At 39.9% G+C, this 21,070-nt stretch overlaps 2 protein-coding genes and 1 long non-coding RNA gene across 3 annotated transcripts in view; 2 read left to right on the forward strand and 1 right to left on the reverse strand.

Annotated features, from left to right (window-relative positions):
- The window catches only part of LOC140332999 (uncharacterized), a 14,831-nt gene extending 4,954 nt beyond the window's left edge, over positions 1 to 9,877 (forward strand). Inside the window, exons 2-3 of the long non-coding RNA XR_011921266.1 lie at positions 4,988 to 5,149; positions 9,429 to 9,877. This is a non-coding gene — a long non-coding RNA (uncharacterized lncRNA). The remainder of the gene's footprint in view (positions 1 to 4,987; positions 5,150 to 9,428) is intronic.
- On the reverse strand, positions 1,718 to 14,451 carry ARFRP1 (ARF related protein 1). The gene is made up of 8 exons (XM_072414331.1): positions 14,376 to 14,451; positions 11,400 to 11,501; positions 9,883 to 9,970; positions 9,048 to 9,130; positions 7,982 to 8,063; positions 6,592 to 6,662; positions 3,462 to 3,562; positions 1,718 to 2,803 (listed from the first exon to the last, which is right to left on the reverse strand). Exons 2-8 carry the CDS (start codon positions 11,490 to 11,492, stop codon positions 2,716 to 2,718), a joined length of 606 nt encoding a protein of 201 aa, XP_072270432.1. The 5' UTR covers positions 11,493 to 11,501; positions 14,376 to 14,451; the 3' UTR covers positions 1,718 to 2,715.
- Positions 14,452 to 14,641: 190 nt separating this feature from the next.
- ZGPAT (zinc finger CCCH-type and G-patch domain containing) lies at positions 14,642 to 21,020 on the forward strand. Its single transcript, XM_072414332.1, has 7 exons — positions 14,642 to 14,717; positions 16,351 to 16,951; positions 17,730 to 17,863; positions 18,323 to 18,481; positions 19,521 to 19,643; positions 19,806 to 20,214; positions 20,763 to 21,020. Exons 2-7 carry the CDS (start codon positions 16,404 to 16,406, stop codon positions 20,899 to 20,901), a joined length of 1,512 nt encoding a protein of 503 aa, XP_072270433.1. The 5' UTR covers positions 14,642 to 14,717; positions 16,351 to 16,403; the 3' UTR covers positions 20,902 to 21,020.
- The last annotated feature ends 50 nt before the right edge of the window (positions 21,021 to 21,070 follow it).

Here is a 21,070-nt window from a genome sequence, read left to right on the forward strand (position 1 = left end):
TCCTCAGAAACAGCAACCCCAAAGTTCAATTTTCATAACTTTTTACATTTGTGACCCCCATATCTTGAAATTCTTTAAAGCTGGGGGGCTGAAATTGTAATAACTAGTATCTATGAGGGTCCCCTGTACACCCTGAAAATTACAGGTCATTGCGACATACATATTAGGAGATATGGAGGTTTGTACACAAGAGGTATGTACACAGACATCAGACTTTATACACAGCTCTTAGCAGTGGATACATTTCAAAGGCAGAAATCTGAGCTCCTGCTATGAGATGGGGGCGGGGCTGCCTATGTCTCCTTCACATGAAGGCTGCACAGGAGGACACAGAGCAGCTTCTCTGAGTTCCGTGCATCCGAGGATGAGAGCTGCCGAGAGCTGGGCGGGGTATTCAAATCAGCCGGGCGGAGCAACCGGCTAAAAAGCTCTGGGGAGAACTATGCGAATGACTAACGACCGTTTGTAGGATAATCGTTAAAAAACGACGAAGATGAACAGGTAATGTCACTGGAAACGAACGACTGTCCCTGCCGATCTGATTGTGCGACGAACGTTCGCTATCTATTGTGTGTACGGTCGTTCAGTGATTGTGGATTGTTCTGCGGTACAGTTTGTCCTGTACACATCACTTCCTGCTTCATTCAAACGATCATATCTAGTGTGTGTACATTATTGGTGGATTATATTTGAATGATCGTATTGTTACAGCATGTAAAGAATTGTGCACAATACGATCGTTTAAATTATTGGTGCATGATCGTTGATTGGTCATTAATCGTTTGTTTTCTAACAATAATTACTGCACGTAGCCTTAAGCTGGGTACACACGTGCAATTATTGTAATTGGAAAGGATCTTTCAAGATCTAACGACTAAGGACTGCACAATGCATGAACGACTGCTATACATACAGCACCATTCTGCTCTATGGAGAGGGGAGGGGGAGAAAGACGGAGCGACACCCCACTGCGCGCTCTACCTCTTCCATTAGGATCAATTGTCATTCGTGGATCCTACAGGACAGTCGTTCGGACGATGGGCGCTGTACACACGCCAGATTCTCGTCCGATATCAGCTTTGAGCAAATTATTGGGGGAGAACCATTGGATGTGTGTAGGTAACTTTACTTTGCCAAATCAAGGCCTTGGTAAAGCTGAGCTGTAAAATCTTGTAACCCTTTAATGACCAAGACAAACTCTGCAGCTGTTTTTGTTTGCTTATCAAAGCACAGTTTGCTCCAGTTTATTAGGCTCCATAAAGTTTTTAATTTTAATTTTGTTTTGTTTGTGATTAGTTTACAGTGGGGATTTTATACCATGCTGCCTAATATGTTGAGACAAACATCTGTTGTAATTGCATTTATTAAAAAATTGTACGGACCCGTAACATACAAATTTAATTTAAGAACAAACCTACAGTCCAGTCTCTATCTCGTATGTAACCCAGGACTACCTGTACTAAAATAATGTTACATTGAGCAGCCAGATTCTGACCTGTCGTAGAAAGCAAAGTTACAAAGCATATACCTCAGAAAACACACTCTGTGGCCCTGTAAGGTGCTTTCTAGATTCTGGCTGCAAAGGATTACCAAAAACATTCAAAGTGCAGGTAGAATGTTTGCTGGACTGCATTTGTATCTCACCAATTGCTTTTGCAAATATATTTGTGCCATTGTGCCTTTTCATGTAGTAAATGACAATTTACAAGACAAAGGGTTCAGATTTTTGAATTTTATTTTGGTAGGAAAGCCACCATAAAAATATCTCTGGTGAGGAAATCCCCTGTACAACCACAAAAATAACGCCTCGTTAATACAAACATTCACCACTGTCAGTTTGTATAAACCACACACGCAGAGGAATGAGCTGCCTCTTTTGTGCAGATATTTAAGACACAAAAAAGCAGAAAAGATTTCACATCTGTCCCAACTATTTTTTCAATTTGCACCAGGACCTGCCACGTTGACTTGCAAAGCACTCGCACTCTTGCTGAACAGTCCCCATAATGGCAGAAGTGTTTTAAGGGAACTTGTCCATGCACATGTGTGCCTGGGGAGTAGGCTGCAGCTGAAATTGTGGAGCTAAATCTATAGCCGTGGCAAGATGCCCCTAAAAATGCACCTTGACTCTCCTTACCATTTCTTTGGCTTTAATATTTTCTGAGCTACTGACTAATGAAGAATTTTGAAACCATTGTTTAAATGCTTGTTCCAGATTAGTAACTGGAGCAAGATATGTGTCCTCAACAGCACCTATCTGTGCTTTACTCCTTATTGCCCTAAACTTATTAAAAGCCCCTAGAACAATTTCCTTAAATAATAGTTCAAATTCAAAGTCAATTTCTCGCCTTTTTGGTGCCTTTAATACTGTTGCCCATTGGTTAATGCTGGCACATTCCTACATGGGAAAAATCTACACAACCAATGTGTGCTAGCTGCAGGATCAAAAAAAAAAAAAAAAGATGGGACATCAGGTCCTGGAAATTATCACCCACAAGGGGTGACCAGCTGCACTTCTATGTAGGATATTACAGAGGTGAGGGGAGTGTTCATGTCACCAAGTGTTTAAAGTAGCCCATTGGGCACAAGAGGAATTTAAGATAAATATAATTCTATACAGTGTATCTATACACAAGAGGCAGGTATGGGATATATACATTCCAGTCTGTTCCGCTGCATAGAATAGTCTCCGTGCGCAGCTCATCGTCACAACCTTTATGTGATGTCCTTCTGTCTTGGAGGTCGATGAATATTTCTCACTACACACTTTACCATCCATTCCACACCTTCATTTACGCCCCTCCTAAAGAAACATAAGAAGTGGTCAGCAAGGCCTAACACAATTCTATTCATTCAACTTTGGGAATTTTTAAACAATACTTTAAAAAAAATCATTGCTCAGCACTAAATATAAAACATGCTTTTGCTGCAAAAATCAATCACCTCCTGGTGAAATCTCATAGAAAACGCTCTTTGATCTAAAGAACTCAAAGGTCAGTGATATCTCAACCAATGATGCAGAAATGGGGACAAAGAAAGTATAATTATAACTTTTTCCGAGAACCTATATATATACATATATATATATATATATATATATATATATATATATATATATATATATATAAATGATTGTGATGGTTTAAGAAAGAGATAACCCTGCTGCTCGCTCTCCCCCTTCTCTTGCATTAGGATCACTCATCGTTCATCGTCCGTGGATCTGCCAGGACAGATCCACGGACGATGAACGACGGAGGCTGTACACACCCCAGATTCTCGCCCGAGTTATGCCCTGAGCCGATTATCAGGCAAGAAAAATTTGACATGTGTACGTAGCTTTAAATAGTGTTTTTAACATCTCTCAAACTAACCAAAGTTTGGTTGTCATCACTGATATATATTTAAAAAAATTAAACACAAGACATTTATGATCTTTATATAGCAAACAACAAGGTTCTTACCCAGAAAGTGCACAGCAGGCTTGGGTGAGACAATCTCTTTTTCCAATCTTGTTGATACAATCACTAAAGGCAGTTTTGATATCCGGTATGGACAGGCAACCCTAGGGAAAAAAAACAAAGCAAAAATTACACAAAGAACAAATAAAGCAAAACACAGTAGAAATTGGCCTAACAATGTACCTTTAAATCTATGATATCATGTATCTTTTCATAAGACATTAAGTTCATGAGGTGTAATGGAAATGCATGGCTTTTACCTATAAAAGCATATCTCATGCGGCTATGGCTCATAGATAGTATCACCTGGTCCAGCAGACTGTTAATGACATGACACTCTGTAGCAGCCATTCTCAAACATTTTAACATGTAGGAATTCTTGAAATACCTCCAAATTCTTCAGGGAACTCCTGCAAGAATTACTATATACAATGCATATTGCCATGGTGGGGTCAGTGGGTAGAATGTCATCCTTGCAGATGATCATAAAGGTTATTGGTGTTTGTTAAACAGAGGCACAACATGCTAATTATTTAAAGAAACCCCCATCATCCTCTGGAGGAATACTAGGGTTCCATGGAACCATGGTTGAAAAACACTGCTCTATAGTATGCTATGTGCTCCTCAACCAGCACAGATAGTAATTAGACAATCCAGAAAAAGAGGGGCTTTGCTGTACCCTAGGGGTGCCGTTATATAGAATGGACTCCTACTGGGGCAGTCAAAATTGCTTACCAGTTCCAATTCCTATGCAAATAACCATTTTGAAAAATTGTTCTGTGCCCGTTTTTTTTTTTTAATATGTAACCTTGTCACCTTATGTTGCTTACTGACCTGTAAATTATTTTATAGCATAATCATTTTTCAATGTTCCAATTAAATTTTAAATACCTGGCAAACTCCATTTTGAGTTGGTCTCCTGTACCCTGCAAGCACGATTCTCTTAAGGGCAGAAGCCGTTAATGTTTGCAGAATATTCTTATGTTTGAAACACTCATCAGCCAAAGAACTGAACCCAAGATATGTGAATTATCTCTGACTAACAAAGGGAGAATCCCTTTACAATGGGCAGGGCACTTATTTACACAAGTTGGGATGGAAAGCACCCAAAAGAAAATATGATGATACTTAAAAGTAATAATAGTTTTCTAAAGATAGCTACAGTGTGGCATCTTAAACAAATAATAAATAAAAACACACAGAATGACTGGCTAAAAATCACTTAAAACACCAAGTGTCAACAAAGAAAATATTGAAATAAAAGGTCAGTGGATTGTAAAGATGGGGTGCTCCCGCCATTTGGAAATCCCCACCAATACCATAAAGTCTTAGAATTATTAGGTGGCTGCCATACAATGGATGTAAAGACCAGTTCTATTTTCTCACATATTTGGGTTGCTAGGTATTTTTTTCTTATGAGTGTAATAAAAGAAGATTAACTCTGACATTTAGTTTGCAAAATCACTTTGTATGTATCAAACCATTGCCATATTTACAATACAGTTTCACATTTTTTTTTTGTATTTCAGTCCCGCTCATCATCTGCAGCCTTTGCCTACATGCATTTGCTCCAGTGTAAGCCACATGTTGCTGCTCGGGACAAACTTAAAAGAATCTGCTTGCTTATCAAGCCCTGGCATTTCGATATGTGACAATGCAGGACAACAAATTGGAGACAAGGACTGAGCATGGTCAGTCTTTTGATTTACAAACCTCTAATGACACAGATGGTTAAGGAAGAAACAAACCATTGAGACAAAACTGTTCAGTGTATGTATATTATGATATTATGTTGCTACCTTGCTAGCAACACCAGTATGATGTCTGATTTCTCAAATTCTGCAGTGTTCTTGGTAAGCTATAGGGTGGTTCATCCAGGCAGCAGTTCCTTTGCTTAAACGATTCTTAAGCACACTGATTTTGTTATAGAAGCATGTGGCTCTTGGGGCCCCAGTCCGTCATATCTGTAGATCCCCTTTTAAATGTTTGCCAGGTTCTGACTGCTGTGCGATGAACTTCTTGTGCATCGGTTCTGTCTGTTTGAATCTAGCTAGAGCAAGCAGCACGAGTTGACAGGGACGCAATGATCTGAATATTGTACAATCACAAAAGCCTAGGTCACGGATTTCTTAAAACATGTGTGACATTACTCATTATTCATGACTCTGGGTCTCTTTATACTACTATTGCATAATTTACATATTATAAAACAAATTAAACATCCAGCTGGGCAGCAAAGGATACATTTTTTTTTTAATTGTGCAAGAAATTGACATTCTGCAGCTTTGTGCTGGCTGAGCCAGGAATTCTGATTTGTATTATTGGCAAGCACATGTTTTGTGTTTGTAATAAATGTAACAGGCTCTGTCTCCCTCTGGAGGCGGATAATGACACTGCAACTTATCTTCCTTCTTCTAAATTGTTATTATTAAACAGGATTTATATAGGGACAACATATTACCCAGCACCACGTTGTAAACCAAGAAGTGTCTTTTCCTTGACACTTGCAAACTAAAGCAATTTATTTTAGTGACACTTCAAAGGAACTGTTCTTCTTGATTTTTTTTATATACATTGACCCAATCCCTCCTTAAGTACACAAAGATAGTTTGTTTATGCAGAAGGAAATTAGTTAATTTCAACAAGGTTTTTGCTGAGTATTAGTGGGCTGTTAGCAAAGTAAAACCTTTTCAGGACAGCTATAGATGGGAGTCCATTTTTTTTGCTTCTTACATTTATTTGGAAGCCAGGGAACAGAACGTTGTGGGCAGGTATGGAGATTTAGAGTAGTGTTACCCAACCTTTTTGAACCAGCGGACCATTAAATTTATCAGCTCCAAATCAACACATGCTCGGGGAGCCAGGCGTCACTCAAAGGGGAAGAAAACTTTCCATTTAGTGAAGTCATGATGGCCCAGGATACAATCTGAAAGTTTCCTTTTTAGGGTCATAGAAGGGTACACATGATACATTTTTATAGGGTGTCAACAGGTCAACCCTAAATTGCTGAAGCTTATTTTACAAGTAAAGAGAGAGGGGATTATATTGCATTAAGTTGTAACATTTGTTATTCCAAATTTGTAATTGCAAATTTGCATTTTTTTGTTGGCAGTTCTACTCAAGACCCATTTACCTCCACATCTTGCTTGTTTGCCAGCACCAAGATGGGGACTCCTTCTAAAGCATCGCTGCTGATTATTTTTTCTGCATAGAAAAATAAGAATGGTATTATGGGAAAAAAAAAACGCAAAAAATATTGTTTAAATTTTAAAACAATCCACATAAACTAATCTCACTGTCATATCAGAACAATAAGGCCTTGTTCACATGACTTTCAATTGCCAACGTGTACAGCAAGCTTTGGAAACAAAGTAAGCAAGCTAAGTAAATATAACTTAAGATTGATTACTTAGATTGCAGCATTGGCCCATTCATTACTCATTTTGCTTAAAGCTGAACTTTAGGCAAATATTAATGAAGTTGTGTATCTAATAACACACGCTGAAATGTATTTTGTAATGCATTTAAGTTGATTTACCTGAATATGACTTGTTATTAGCTGCTCATAGCCTCTTATACAGAGTACGTGGCAGCACGGTGGCTCAGCACTCTGGCCTTTGCAGCGCTAGGTCCTAGGTTTGAATCCCAGCCAGGACACTATCTGCATGGAGTTTGCAGGTTCTCCCCGTGTCTGCGTGGGTTTTCCTCCGGTTTCCTCCCAAATCCCAAAAACGTGCAATGAGGTTAATTGGCTTCTCCCTTAATTGACCTTAGACTACATTAATGACATTTGACTATAGTAAGGGACATTAGTTTCTGAGCTCCTTTGAGGGACAGTTAGTGACACGACTATAGACAGCGCTACGTAATATGATGGCGCTATATAAATACTGTGTTATAATAATAATATTAATAAAATACTATAGGAGCCAATCTGGTGTGCTACATGCATATCTGCCATCACTGACAGTAGCAGAAAAATAATAGACTGTTTACTATTCACTGTCCAGTGGCTGGGGTGGGAACAGAGAGGTGGCCAAGCTGTAGTCATTAACCTAGTTTCTAATCATGTGCACCCTCATGAGATACACCTGGGTGTGATTTGAGCCATTTTAAATGGGAATAAATTTGGGGTTGTCCTAATTTAGTCCACACCAGAAATTGCATTCTTGTAAAATTACTTTTTACAGATAAGTTTGAAAAGTCTTTTAGGTTTCAATTGTTTGGGTATATTACTTGAATCCCCCAGTATTGTTAAAATTGAGAATATTTTCAAGATTACAAAAACACACAAGATTTCATGGGGTGTCCTAATCTTTTGGCATGGCTTCATATACTGCAGCTTAACTACACTGAAGGACATAAATTGGTCATGTCAAAGGTAACCTGCAACTGAAATACTTGCTGCACTATGGGCTATTTAGCAAGTCATATGCAAGTTAGGAGTTAAATCTGTACTGGCTGCAAAAGAGGGCTAGAAAAATAAAAAAACACTATAAATACTATATAAATATTTAGCTTACCAAAAGCTCTTTTAGATTCAGACAGCCGTGTCTCATCCGTGGAATCAATGACATAGATTACTCCATGGGACTCTGCATAATACTGAAAATGCAGAATATGGTCGGAACATTAACAAACTTAACCCAAACCTTTTCAGAGAGCACCAAAGAATGGAATATGAAAACACTTTGCTATGGCTCAGTAGTTTTACTACAGCCTAAAGAACAACCGCAGCTACGAGTATATATTTTTCTACTTTCCATTTAAAGAAAATCCATCTCCTTTGCATCATTTCTTTTTTTTTCAGATAAAGATGTAAAATAAATCATCTTGCATGTTAATAATGTAAATCAGTGTTTTTACATACTAACAGAATGGTTGTGCTTTGCTTCTTTCCACAATGCAACAACTAAAATATTATCCTGTGTAGTTAATGTTTTAACCCTTTAAAAAAGGGCAGAGTATTCACATCTGGAAATTCCCACTAGTGGCTAATAACAAAATTAGGTTTTTTTAAACATAGCAAGAACTAGAAAGTTTTGCTGGCTTGGAACCTGACTCCCTTAATCTTATTTTCAGGAAAAAAGAAATTAAGGCAGGGAGCAGATATTGATGTGTGCAGCGAGGAATTCTGGGACAATAACCTCCTTTGAACCAAGAGTTTTGCCAAGTGTTGGCTTTACGTCTTAGCAATGTGAATGGTCACTATAGACCAGCGGTCGCCAACCGGAGGTCCGCGGCTCTGGTCGGTGCACCCCCAAGCGAGGTCAGGAGAAAGACCCTGCGCTGGGGGAGGGGACACACCAGCCAGAGCCACGGACCTCGTCCCCCGAGCAATTCCCAGGCTCAGGGAGGTCGGCTGTGTCCCATCCGCAAATGGGAGAGTGGGCGGGGTTATATCATAATGACATCATTCTGGCATTTGCCTGTTGGCAGCTGGTGATTTTAGTGGTCCGCAGACCTGAAAAGGTTGGCGACCGCTGATATAGACAACAGGAAGGGATATTTCTGAAATATTCCTGCTGACTTACAATGGAATATATATGGAGTTTTAAATTGATGTTGGTCAATGAGCTGAGGACTTACCTTATCCCAAAGAGATTGCAGCTCATCCTGTCCTCCAAGATCCCAGAACATAAGCCTGGCTTTTCCAACATCTATTGTCCCAACTATAATGGAGAATAAAATATAAAAGCATATAATCATCAGTAGTTTCTAAGAAGCATACGTATATCATACGATAGACAAATATTCAATTTGCAAGCAATACTCTGTTATATTCCACTGTCTGTACCTAACTCCATTATAGAATTACTACCCCCCTCCCCACTTCCTATTCTTGTGATGCCCCTACAATTACCAGGATATAAAGGCATCATTGGGACAGAAAAGCAGCAATAAAAACATTGTTAGTAGTGATAACCTTACCTACTTTACTAAATGTTATAATATTGTGTCTCCTTGCAGAAAGTGAGAGGAGTGAACACACCAATGAACACCTAACAGAGCCTCCACTGATTCTATCAAAACTAAAGACTTAGAATTTTTTATTTTTAACTAGTTAACTTTTTAAAAATAAAGCGCAGGCCCCCGAGACAAGATTCACATTTATGCAGTATGGATTATTTATGTACAAAACAAATCTACAAGAAAATTATTTGTCTGGAGATCATACAGACTGTTCAGCATGCACAAAATTAGCTAGAAGCTGATCAGTTTGTCAATCATTTGGCAAGTGATTGGTTGTCCAGGCGTAAACACTACAAATTGGGAAGATGGAGCAAATGTCATGTTTTTCCCCCACTCCTAACAAAATCAGGTATTTTACATTGCAGGTAAGTTGGGTCACTTCACCATTAATAGTGACAAAGTCTCTAATCTACTTGTATATAAAAAAAAAAAAAAAAAAAAAAAAACTCACTGTTCAGGCCAACCGTTGTAGTTATTTTGGCAAGGTTCATTCCTTTGTAGTTCCTGCTAAATCGAATTTTGGTTTGTTCCAGGAAAGTCTGAAAAGAAAAAGTCAATGAACAAAAAGAATCTACTAGCCCCCCAAAACAAAGCCAACACATATTGCTGGTGGACTGGGGGTTGCATGATCAGGCCGGTCATTATTGCAGAAAAACAGGTGATCGTTCCTTTTGCTCCAGGCTTCTGGGGTTAAAGTTAAGCTACGCATGCACAGCATCAGCTTTGGTTGGCAGGAAAATCCTGGCTTCCCTTGCATGTGCCAGGGTTAATGAGTTGCCGCACCAGAGTTATGTCATGCCCGGATGGCCAATCAAGCTTGCCAAAGATGGTCTGTAGAAAGGAGGGGAGAAGAAAGATGTCGGCGCCCTGGGCTAGAACATGGATAGATAAGCTGTGTGGATTTAGTCCCATTTATAACCCATATTTTTCTAAAATTTTACAAATGAGTTTAAGCCCAAACACAAGCCAAAATCTTATTTCTTACATTTCAGGTAGACTGCTAAATTGTCTATCTGCCACGCTCTGTGGGAAAATATTACCCCAATGGTCCCTGTGGCAGGGGGACTAGAAATTAGATGGTCACTGGATCAAAATGGAACAGGCAATTATTTAACCAATTTAGATAATTTTAATAAAGTTATGCCTGGTGTTTTGGTCCAAAGCCGCATACACACGTGCAATAATAGTCGTTGGAATGGATCTTTCATGATGCATGAATGAGTGCTGCACATACAACACCGTTCTGCTCTATGGAGAGGGGAGGAGGAGAGCTACAGAGTGGCACCCTACTGCGCGCTCTCCCCTTCCATTAGGATCATTATTCATCTATGGATCCGCCAGGAGGGTCGTTCGGATGACGGACGACTGGCGCCGTACACACGCCAGCTTCTCGTCCGATATGGGCCCCGAGCCGATCAGGCGAGAACTGTTGGACGTGTGTACATAGCTTTAGTGTCAGGGGTAAAAAAAAAAAACAGAAAGGAATCAAATCCTACTACAAAAGTCACTGCTAAAAAAGCCTTGTAGCAAACAGGCTAACAAAAGCTAAGCGTAAAGCTGTTTTTTTCCAGGATACTGCCATTGTAATCTTGTTAACCCCTTGACAGGATCACTTTCAAACCAACTAGTAACTCTATAAGCTCCATTTATAAAACAAGGAATCAAACATTCCCTGGTGGGAATCAATTACTGCTAATTGTAAGCAATCTGTTATAATGTCGGAGGCTGCCCATCACAACCTAATCGGATGTAAAATCTTGCTGCATGGACGTCTTGATTGACATATTGATCTCTCCATAAACCACAAATGACCTTACATTTTAGTAAAAAAAGAAATAAAGTGATAATAAGATATATGAGTAGTGTATTTTATCTATATGCAAATAATCTAATTGGCATGCAAACCTGGAGGAAGCCAGCACCCCCCATGAAATGCTTATACCCCATCGCTAGATTCACAATACTTACTGTCTTGCCGGCATTATCCAGGCCCAGGATCAGGATACAATATTCATCCTTCTGAAACATATACTTATACAGGCCAGATAACAGAGTATACATGATGGAGACCTACAGATGGGAAACATACAAAAATAGAAAATGAATCAGAAAAACAGCTTAAAGATCAAACATAAAAATAAAGTGACTGATACTCTGGTTGGTATATGAAAGGCTGGTGCTTCTCAGGTGATAAGAAACATTGTAGATTTTTTTCTTTCCAGCCTTGTACTCAAAATCCATGCCTTTGGGTGGAGAAGGGGAGCAGCTGTATAGTTTGTAGGTAGGCGAGAGCATGCTGTGGCGACAGTTGGTAAAAATCTATCCCTAGCGACTCTTGGAGGAAGAGACCTTTAGCACCAGCAAATAGCCTTCAATGGTGGTATATAATACAGAAATAGGAGACCCACACTGCTGGCAAATAACCCCAATGGGCCCAGGGAGGACAGTGATCCAAGATAGAGAGAACAGACCCAGACCAACGGCATTTAGCCTTGCAAGTGCCAACATGGTATAGAGACCCACACCACTTCCAAAAAAATCTCTACAGGCCCAGAAAGGATAGTAGTATAAAATATAGAAAGAAGAGACTCAGACCACTGGCAAATAAGCCCTATGGGCCCAGGATAGGTGGCAATACATGTTAAATAGAGGAGCTCAGCTATGAGGAGAGATTAGCTGAACTGAATCTATTCTCCCTTGAGAAGAGACATATAAGGGGGGATATGATCACCCGGTATAAATATATAAATGGTCCATACAGAGAACTCTCTTCCCAATTATTCAGTTTAAGATCATTACAAAGCACAAGGGGGCGTTCTTTGCATCTGGAGGAAAAGAAGTTTAAGCTCCGGATAAGGAAGGGATTCTTCACTGTAAGGTCTGTGAAAAAGTGGAATCGGCTCCCTCGGGAAGTAGTGTCAGCAACTACTTTAGATTTCTTTAAGAAAAAGCTGGATGATTTCTAGAAGCACAGAAAATAACTGGGGATTAAGGCTTTAAAGTAAAGATAACAGAGACCATTGATCCAGGGAACATCCGATTGCCTCATGGAATCAGGAAGGATTTTTTTTTCCCGTTGAAGCAAATTGTACCAGGGTTTTTTTTTTGCCTTCCTCTGGACCAACTATGTCTTATAGGGTTTTGTTACCTGGGATATGTTTATTTCCCTAATGGTGAACCTAATGGACTTATGAATTTTTCAACCTAACCTACTATGTAACTATGAAACCTATTACACTGGCAATTGGCCTTCCATGACAGTTATCTACGTTATAGAGAGTCTGAAAGGGTTTGCCGTCCCTCTCTTGCCATTAGTAATAATCAATGTGTAACCATCCCAGTAAGTATACTAAATAGACATTAAGGAAGAAAGGAAAGAGGGGTTTTAGGCTAATGAAGCTATTTGAAGTCTTATATTTTGAAAAGATTGTTACAAGGGAAAATGTACATCAAAGTATAGATAAGTTTATCCATCTCCCTTTATATATTCATTGGTTGGCATAAGATATATAGAGAGTACATACCCAGACCAATAGCAATTAGCCTACCATATGGTATAGAGATAAGAGACCTACATCACTAGCAAATGACCCTCCATGAGCCCAGAAAAAAACATGGTCCATAATTTAGAAAGAACAGACCCAGACCAATGGCAAATACCCTCCATGGGCCCAGGATGGGTAGTGATTCATAATACAGAGAGAAAGGACCTAGACCACTGGGAAACAACCTTCCAAGGGCCTAAGAAGGGTTGTATTCCATAGTATAAAGATAAGAGACCCACACCACTTCCAAAAAACCCTCCATGGGCCCAAGAAGAGTTGTGGTCTATATTACAAAGAGAACAGACACAGCCCAATGGCATCTAGCCTTAGAAGGGTTGTGTTCCATAGTATAAAGATAAGAGACCCACACCACTTCCAAAAAACCCTCCATGGGCCCAAGAAGAGTTGTGGTCTATAATACAAAAGAGAATAGACACAGCCCAATGGCATCTAGCCTTAGAAGGGTTGTGTTCCATGGTAAAGAGATAAGAGACACACACCACTTGCAAATAACCCTCCATGGGCCCAGGAAGGGTGGTGACCCATGATATAGACCCATTACACTGCCAAATAGCCTTCCATGGGCCCAGGGAAAACAGTGTCCCAAGACATAGAGAGAACATTCCCAGAGCAATGGCAATTAGCCTTCCAAGTGTCTAAGAAGGGTCGCAATCCACAATATAGAGAAGAGAGACCCACAAGGAGAGTAAAGATCAACTCTCAAGAGACTCCGTTTTCAGCCCACGGCAGCGCCTGCATTATTAAACAACTCTTCAGTAACTACCCAAAAACAACCAGGTGGTTAGTGAAAAATGCTGGGCCCAGCTAAAAGAGGTCAGGGGGAACATTGACTGATGGAGGGGGAGATTCATAATAGAGAGAGAACAGACCCACACCACAGGCAAAAAAACCCTTTAGGTCCCCGGGTGGATGAAAAGCCTTGCAATGCACAAAGACAACTCATCAGGATGGCAGCATTTTGTAAAAAGCCTTTAGCAATGACATGTTTCTCCTTTACATTACTATCCTCTGTGACCCATAGGGGGCGTTGGATCAAAGCTGGCCCCCTACAGCCTGTAAGTGGCCATATCCAGATAGGAGGTAAGTCCTGCAAAAATAAGGCAGCCACCCTTTGGTGAGCCAGGAGGATGGTTCACTGTCCATGAAGATTGTAGTGCCCCTTAGGTAGGCACAGGGCCCAGCAAAGTCACCTAATGGGCAACAAGTAATGTTCTATGCATGTAATCATCTAATTCAACAATTTGTCAATACTTATAATTAGGAAAAGTAACAGCTGCTAATAAAATCTATTTATAAATATCATACACGGCATTTAGAAATATAAAACACACCGTGTCTGCTCACAAGCCAGCTAAGTAAACAACCCTACACTACTTACCTTCTGCCCAGAACCCCATCAGCACTAATCAGGCCCAGCCAACACTCACTTCCGCCCAACCCGCGCTGCATTCTGGGAAACGCCCAGTGCGTCCCAACCTGGCGGCCATCTTGAGAGTGGCATACACTTCTGCAAAACATTGTCAACCTCGGTATATCATTTCAGGAATTAAAAATCAGAATTGAAATTCTCGTTTAAATAGGTAATTTCTATCCGTCGATAAAAATAGTTTTGGATTGAAATTGACCAAAGTCAAACAATACACCGGAGGCTACAAAAAAATGGCGGCGTGAGTGACGTCACGAAGCCGGTGTCATGGCGTCTGTGTGAGAGTATGTGGAGGTAGGAATGAAACGATTGATGTTATTATTGCAAAAGGATGGCTGGTGGTTTATTAGGAGCTGGAAGACTACAAGTCTCAGCATGCTTTACCTCAAAGTTACCGTCTTGAAATCCTGGGGTATGGAGGTTTGGGGTTTGTTACCCCAGTGTGACCCCCAGATTGTCAGGGTATCACTGTCCTGGGACCCCCAAGTGCTAATATGGATATATAAACCTCTTTAAAATGTATTAGTGAGCTATTAAAACGTATTATATTATACTAAAACCTTCTTCCAGCCTATAAATAATTCAATTTGCTGTTTTAAAATGCTAACATAAAAGAAATAAAGGTTTATTTACATTATTTGTATGACCCACAGCATGGCAGAGGTGTTATTTGTTTACATATTCTTCTGGGACCCCCAAGTGTCGGTGTGTCTTTGTTTTGTGACCCCCGAGTGTCGGTTTGTCTTTGTTTTGTGACCCCCGAGTGTCGGTGTGTCTTTGTTTTGTGACCCCCGAGTGTCGGTGTGTCTTGTTTTGTGACCCCCGAGTGTCGGTGTGTCTTTGTTTTGTGACCCCCGAGTGTCGGTTTGTCTTTGTTTTGTGACCCCCAAGTGTCACAAGGGTTCAGCTGTCATTGTTTTGAACTCCAAAGTGTCTGCAGACTTTTGTTCTTGGACCTCCATGTGTCTGTGACTCATTGTTTTTGGATTCGCAAGTGCCCATGTGTATTTGTTTCAGGACCCCCAACTGCCTGTGTGTCTGTTTTGGGACCCCCCAGTGTCCATGTATCCATATGACATTGGTCTGGGACCTCCAAATATCTAATTATCATTGTTTGGATTCTTAAGGTTCAGTGTATCATGGTTTTGGACTCCCAAGTGTCTACTTGTTATTGTTTTAAACTCCTAAGATTCATTGTTTTGGTCCACAAGTCACAATAATACGAGTATTTGCCAAACAGTTAATCGTCGGTAAGTGTCTGTGTCATTGGGTTATTCTTCTCTGACCCCGGTATCAGTGTGTCACTGTTCTGTGACCCCTTGTGTCAGAGTGGTATTATTCTTGGAGCCTCAAAACTTAAAATGTCAGTGTGCCAAGTCTCCCGAGTGTTAGTTTGTTATTTTTCCTGGTCCTGTTAATGTCATTGTTAGTATTTTGGGACGTCAAATGTGCCATTGTCCTCGGACCTCCAAGTGTTCAAGTCTCCAGGTGTCCATTTGTCATGGTTGCATACCCCCAAGGTTCCCCATGTGTCAGTGTGTTACTGTTCTGTGCCTCTGCTGTGTCAGTTGTTTTGGAACCCCCAAATGTCAGTGTGTCATTAAATCAGTGTTCTGTGAAACCCCATGTGTTAGTGTATCACTTTTGTATAACCCCCTTCTACCAGTGTGTCACTGTTAAGTGATCCCTTGTGTCATAGTGCCTTGTTCTTGAAGGGTCCATTTCTTAAGGGTCTGACAACCCCTAGTTGTCAGTGTGTCATCGTTCTGGGAATCATAATTTTAGAGAATCATTATTTTGGGGCTCCAAAGTTTCAACTAAACTATAAAATTAAGCAGTCCACTTTTTACATAAATAAAACATTTTTCCAAATACATGAACACAGTTTAGGATTGATGACATTTGATATTCCTTTTCTATTTTACAGAAAATAAGCTCTAAAATAAGAGCTGCTTCTGGGTGAAAGGCGTCCTGCATACAATGGATGAAGAAAGTTTGGCAGCTGCTGTACAGACCTACAAAGCTCAGCTGGATCAGGTCAGACAGACCCTTAATGCTGATGTGGACCCCTCACAGAAAGCCGATCTTCTCCAGCTTCAGGGGGACTTGGAGCAGCTTATAGAACTAACAGAGTCTAGCTTGTTGTCGGTGCAGAAATCGAACTTACTGTCTTCCCTCGATGGACCTTCCTCATCCTCGCAGCATGACGATGAGTATGAGGCTTTCAGGAGGGCTGTAGGGGAGCTAAATAATGAAAATGAAGCGGCTGGGAATAGCGAATCCAGTGTTTCAGAAGAAGAGACGGAAGAATACGAAGAGGAGGATGAAACTAGTGGGATGAAAGTTAGAGCTCCTTACTATAGCACATGGGGGACGTTGGAGTATCATAACGCTATGATTGTGGGCTCAGAGCAAACGGAGGATGGAAGTCCAGGAATCCGGGTTCTATATCTCTATCCCACGCACAAGGCTATGAAACCATGTCCATACTTTCTGGAGGGAAAGTGTCACTTTGATGAAAACTGCAGGTAAGCAAAGAATTTTAGGTCTGGAAAACCTTGATAACCCGGTTTCCAATGCACCTAAAATCTCATGCTTTTTGTAGTTCCTAAACACCAGGAGGGTGCAGGCTGCTTTCTATAAATGCCTAGTGCTTGTCCATCATTCTAACCCAGTTATTGACCTGCATGCTGATCTGTTTTTTTGACTAACCTCTGACTTTGTAACCTGTAAGGTCATTTTAAGTCAGTAGTTCAGAAAGACTGGTATTTTGGGAAGTTACTCACCAAATCAGACTGCAGTATATCTTTTTCTAAAGACTTTTAAAAAATAAATTAATATCTCCAATTCGTATAGATATATATTAAAAAAAATTGTGTATTTAAAATAAGCTAGTGTAACTAAATATGATTTGATATTAGCAAAGAGAAACTCTCTCTGTCAGCTAATACCTGTGAACTGTATACTGAGTATTGGAGTGCTCAGACTGGAAAAGTGAAAAGCAACACAAAGAGCTAATCAAGTGAGCTATGGTGATTGCAATGGACATAGTGATGGTAGGATAGAGCAGAGTGACAGAGAGGTAAGTGCATCGGTCTCCTACTTTCTTCCTGTCTAGGTACCTAGACTAATTATTGCTACTTTTCAGTTAATGGAAGTTGGATAAACACTTTCCTTGGCTCTCTTCATTGATTGGTATTTCTGTTACTAAGTCTTGTTTGTAACAATTGCTGTATTTGTTAAGTTATAAATACAGTGTACAGTTCTTGTTTTTTAACAATTCATTTTCTTTTGACCTGTGCCTAGGTTCTCACACGGGCAAGTGGTGCCAGTTAGTGAACTCCAGGTCTTTGAGGAGCCAGATATTAGCTCTCTTAGCATTGACAAACCCTGCTTGGCCCGGCACAGCGATGGCATTTGGTACCCGGGACGGATCATAGGTAAAGTCTGCACTTACAGAAAAAGCCATATAATGCATTTACAGTTTTAGGAGGCAGATAAATGAAAAAATGCTATCAATGAAACTCCGGTGAAATAACAAATATCTGTTGTTGGGTATAAATCAGGGAGTTCAAAGTTTAGGACTAAGTTTGTACAGTCTGTAGCATGATGTTTGGCCCAGGGGCACCACATTTCTTTCTGACCACTTAGGATCTTAAACACTTTTTGCAATTGCAAACAGCTTTTACAGCTCAAAGCATAGAATAAACATAAAATAAACATAGAATCTGTTGCCTTTTCTGCCCCCTCAAGGATCTGCTTATCGGCTTTTCCTATCTAAAACCACTTTGTTTTTATTAAACTCTACTACTGTACAAATATAGGTCGTAGTTTATTTGTTTGCTTTTACACTTGCTATTTATATACTCTTGTTGACTCTTTTTGACTCCATTTTGCAGACATAGACAACTCATTCTACACTGTAAAATTTGATTCTCTGCTGCTAAAGGAAGTTGTGCTGGAAGCAGATGCCATTATCCCACCACTACGGGAAAGTGATGAGTCTTCCTCTGATGAAGATGATGAGGAACTAACGGAGGATTCTGGGTATGCCAGAGGTTAGTGATATCATTTTGGCTGGTTTCAAGACTAACACTACAAACACACGTGCAATAATTATCGTTGGAAACGAACGTTTAATGACCAATCAGCCGATAAGCCGTTAACAGTGCACACCGACTGGTCAACGAAGACGACGAATGAGAAATGTCGCTGAAAACGATTGGCCCTCCCAGCGAATCTGATTGGGCGACAATCGTTTGCTATCTATTGTGTGTACAGTCGTTCAGTGATTGTGGATTGTTCTTTCATACACTTCCTCCTTTACATGTCACTTCCTGCATCGTTCAAACGATAGTATCTAGTGTGTGTACATTATTGGTGGATTATATTTGAACGATCGTATTGTTACAGCATGTACAGAATTGTGCACAATACGATCATTCAAAATAATTGTGAATAATCGTTGATCAGTCGGTAATCGTTGGTTTTCTAACGATAAATATTGCAGGTGTGTACTTAGCCTATGTCAGGGCTCAGTGCATTTACAAGGGTTCTCAAATTGCTCCTCCAAACACTTGATAAGATAGTTGACTAAAGCAAAGATAAGTTTGATGGAATGTAGCAATCATTGATGGTTTCCAACCACATTTCATTCATTTTTGTAATTATATGATTGAAAAAGAAACCGAGTAAAAGGCATGGAAAATGCTAATCATTATCAAGCCATTTATTTTAGTGTGGTGAATTCGGTTTACTTTGTAAGGTTCACTTTTGATTATAAACTGAATATAAAATGAAAATTTTTAATAATTATAGTACACGTGAATTTGACACTTTTGTTTCATTTAATCAGTGTTTTAGGCATCTAAGTATTTAAAATGTTGGCTGAAATGGTTGATATTTAAAAAAAATATATATGTGTGATTTGTATAAGAGGTGCTAAACTTAAGGGATCATCTTAAAAAATGCAAAGTCAATCCAGAATCATTTTAATCCCTGTACACAGAACTTCACAGCATAGAGAGTTAAGCAAGCAATTTACCTTTCATACTTTAATTTCAATACTATTTACTTCACGTATGTCTGTTTATAAAGTATTAGTGAACAGCGAAGGAGGTGAAACCGCTCCCTGCAGCTCTGAATTTGCCGGCTGGGAGGCTCACACACGTGGAATTGGATCAAAGCTTTTGGCTCGTATGGGATATGAATTTGGAAAAGGTTAGTGCAGTTTTATCATTTTTTTTTAAATAATTACAGTCTGCCAGCAGTTCAACACAATTGTCAGACCATTGCAGTCCTGTTGATTTGAAATTATCATTATTAGTAAAAATGTATTTGTTCATTTGAAGTCAGCCTCTATTACACCCTTTGCATTTCTAGGTCTCGGAAGGAATTCAGAGGGCCGAATTGAGCCCATACAGGCCGTTGTTCTGCCAAAAGGGAAATCATTAGACCAGTGCCTAGAGATCCAACAAAGGAAGGTGAAAGGAGGGAAAAACCCTCCCAAAAATAGGAAAAAGCGGGCACCCAAACTAGCAGCAGGTCGGGGAAATCCTGCCCGTCGCAACGTGTTTGACTTCCTCAATGAGAAGTTGGAGGGCAAGAGCCATGAGGCGGAACAAACAGAGACCAGAAACAGTCTAGAAAGAAAAGGCAAGGAAGTGTATAATGCGAGTCAAAGTAGTAAGCGGGCTCTGAACATTGAATTGGCCAAAACTATGGAGAAGATCCAGCAGAAGCAAAAAGAGATCGGGCACATTGCAGAGGCGCTGGCGCGGAATGTAGGAAGGTGAGCACTGTTCATGGAATGTTGATTGACATACACAGTGCTGTCTCTACTAATTGTACACTACTGCTAAAATACATATGTAAGCTATTTTTTTTAGTTTGATCCTTTTGATGCTTTACCAAACATCCCCTTGATGTCTATGAAGAACCTTAGTTCTAATTACAGGCAATTTGTTGCATCAAAATATGGCTTCCCTTGCAGTGTTCTTAAGATGCCTGCTCTTCCCTTAATATCTGCAGCACATTAGTGGCAGATCTAAAGACATGCCATAGGTGTACTTGGACTGATAGTGTTGTTTTAATAATAACAAAACTTCCATCTTTTAATAAGATTTCTTTTTGCCATTTTTGCATAACTAAAGAACAGAAGCAGGTTCAATTTAATGGCACAGCTTTAGCATGGGTTGAGTATACCTGTTGGACTTTTTCTTTCCTTCTCAGATAAAGGGGATTGTATTGTGGCGATATTAAAATAGATTTTCATACAGTATACTGTATTCAGGATATTTTGTTGCCAAGTTGTGAAGATTATCTGTTTTCCTTTTATAGGGATAGCATGATTAGCGTGCAGCTGGAGAAACGCCTCTCAGATGCTCGATCTCAGCTTACAGGTTTGCAGCAGGAAGAGCGCCATTTACAAAGAGAGCAGAAGAAGGCAGAGACACACAAAAAGATGACTGAATTCTGAATTCCCCTGTATATATCCCTGTACAGATCTGTGCTTTAAACTAAGGCATCAAACTGTAAATTGCTCTAATCTGTAATGTTTGTTTTTGAAACTGAGAATAAACCATTTTTATACTCCCAGTTTTGGAGTGTCTCCTTGCCCACACCTGTCTCAATGAGAGATTTCGACA

Source organism: Pyxicephalus adspersus, chromosome 6 (genome assembly GCF_032062135.1).
Source record: "Pyxicephalus adspersus chromosome 6, UCB_Pads_2.0, whole genome shotgun sequence".
NCBI classification, from domain to species: Eukaryota; Metazoa; Chordata; class Amphibia; order Anura; family Pyxicephalidae; genus Pyxicephalus; species Pyxicephalus adspersus.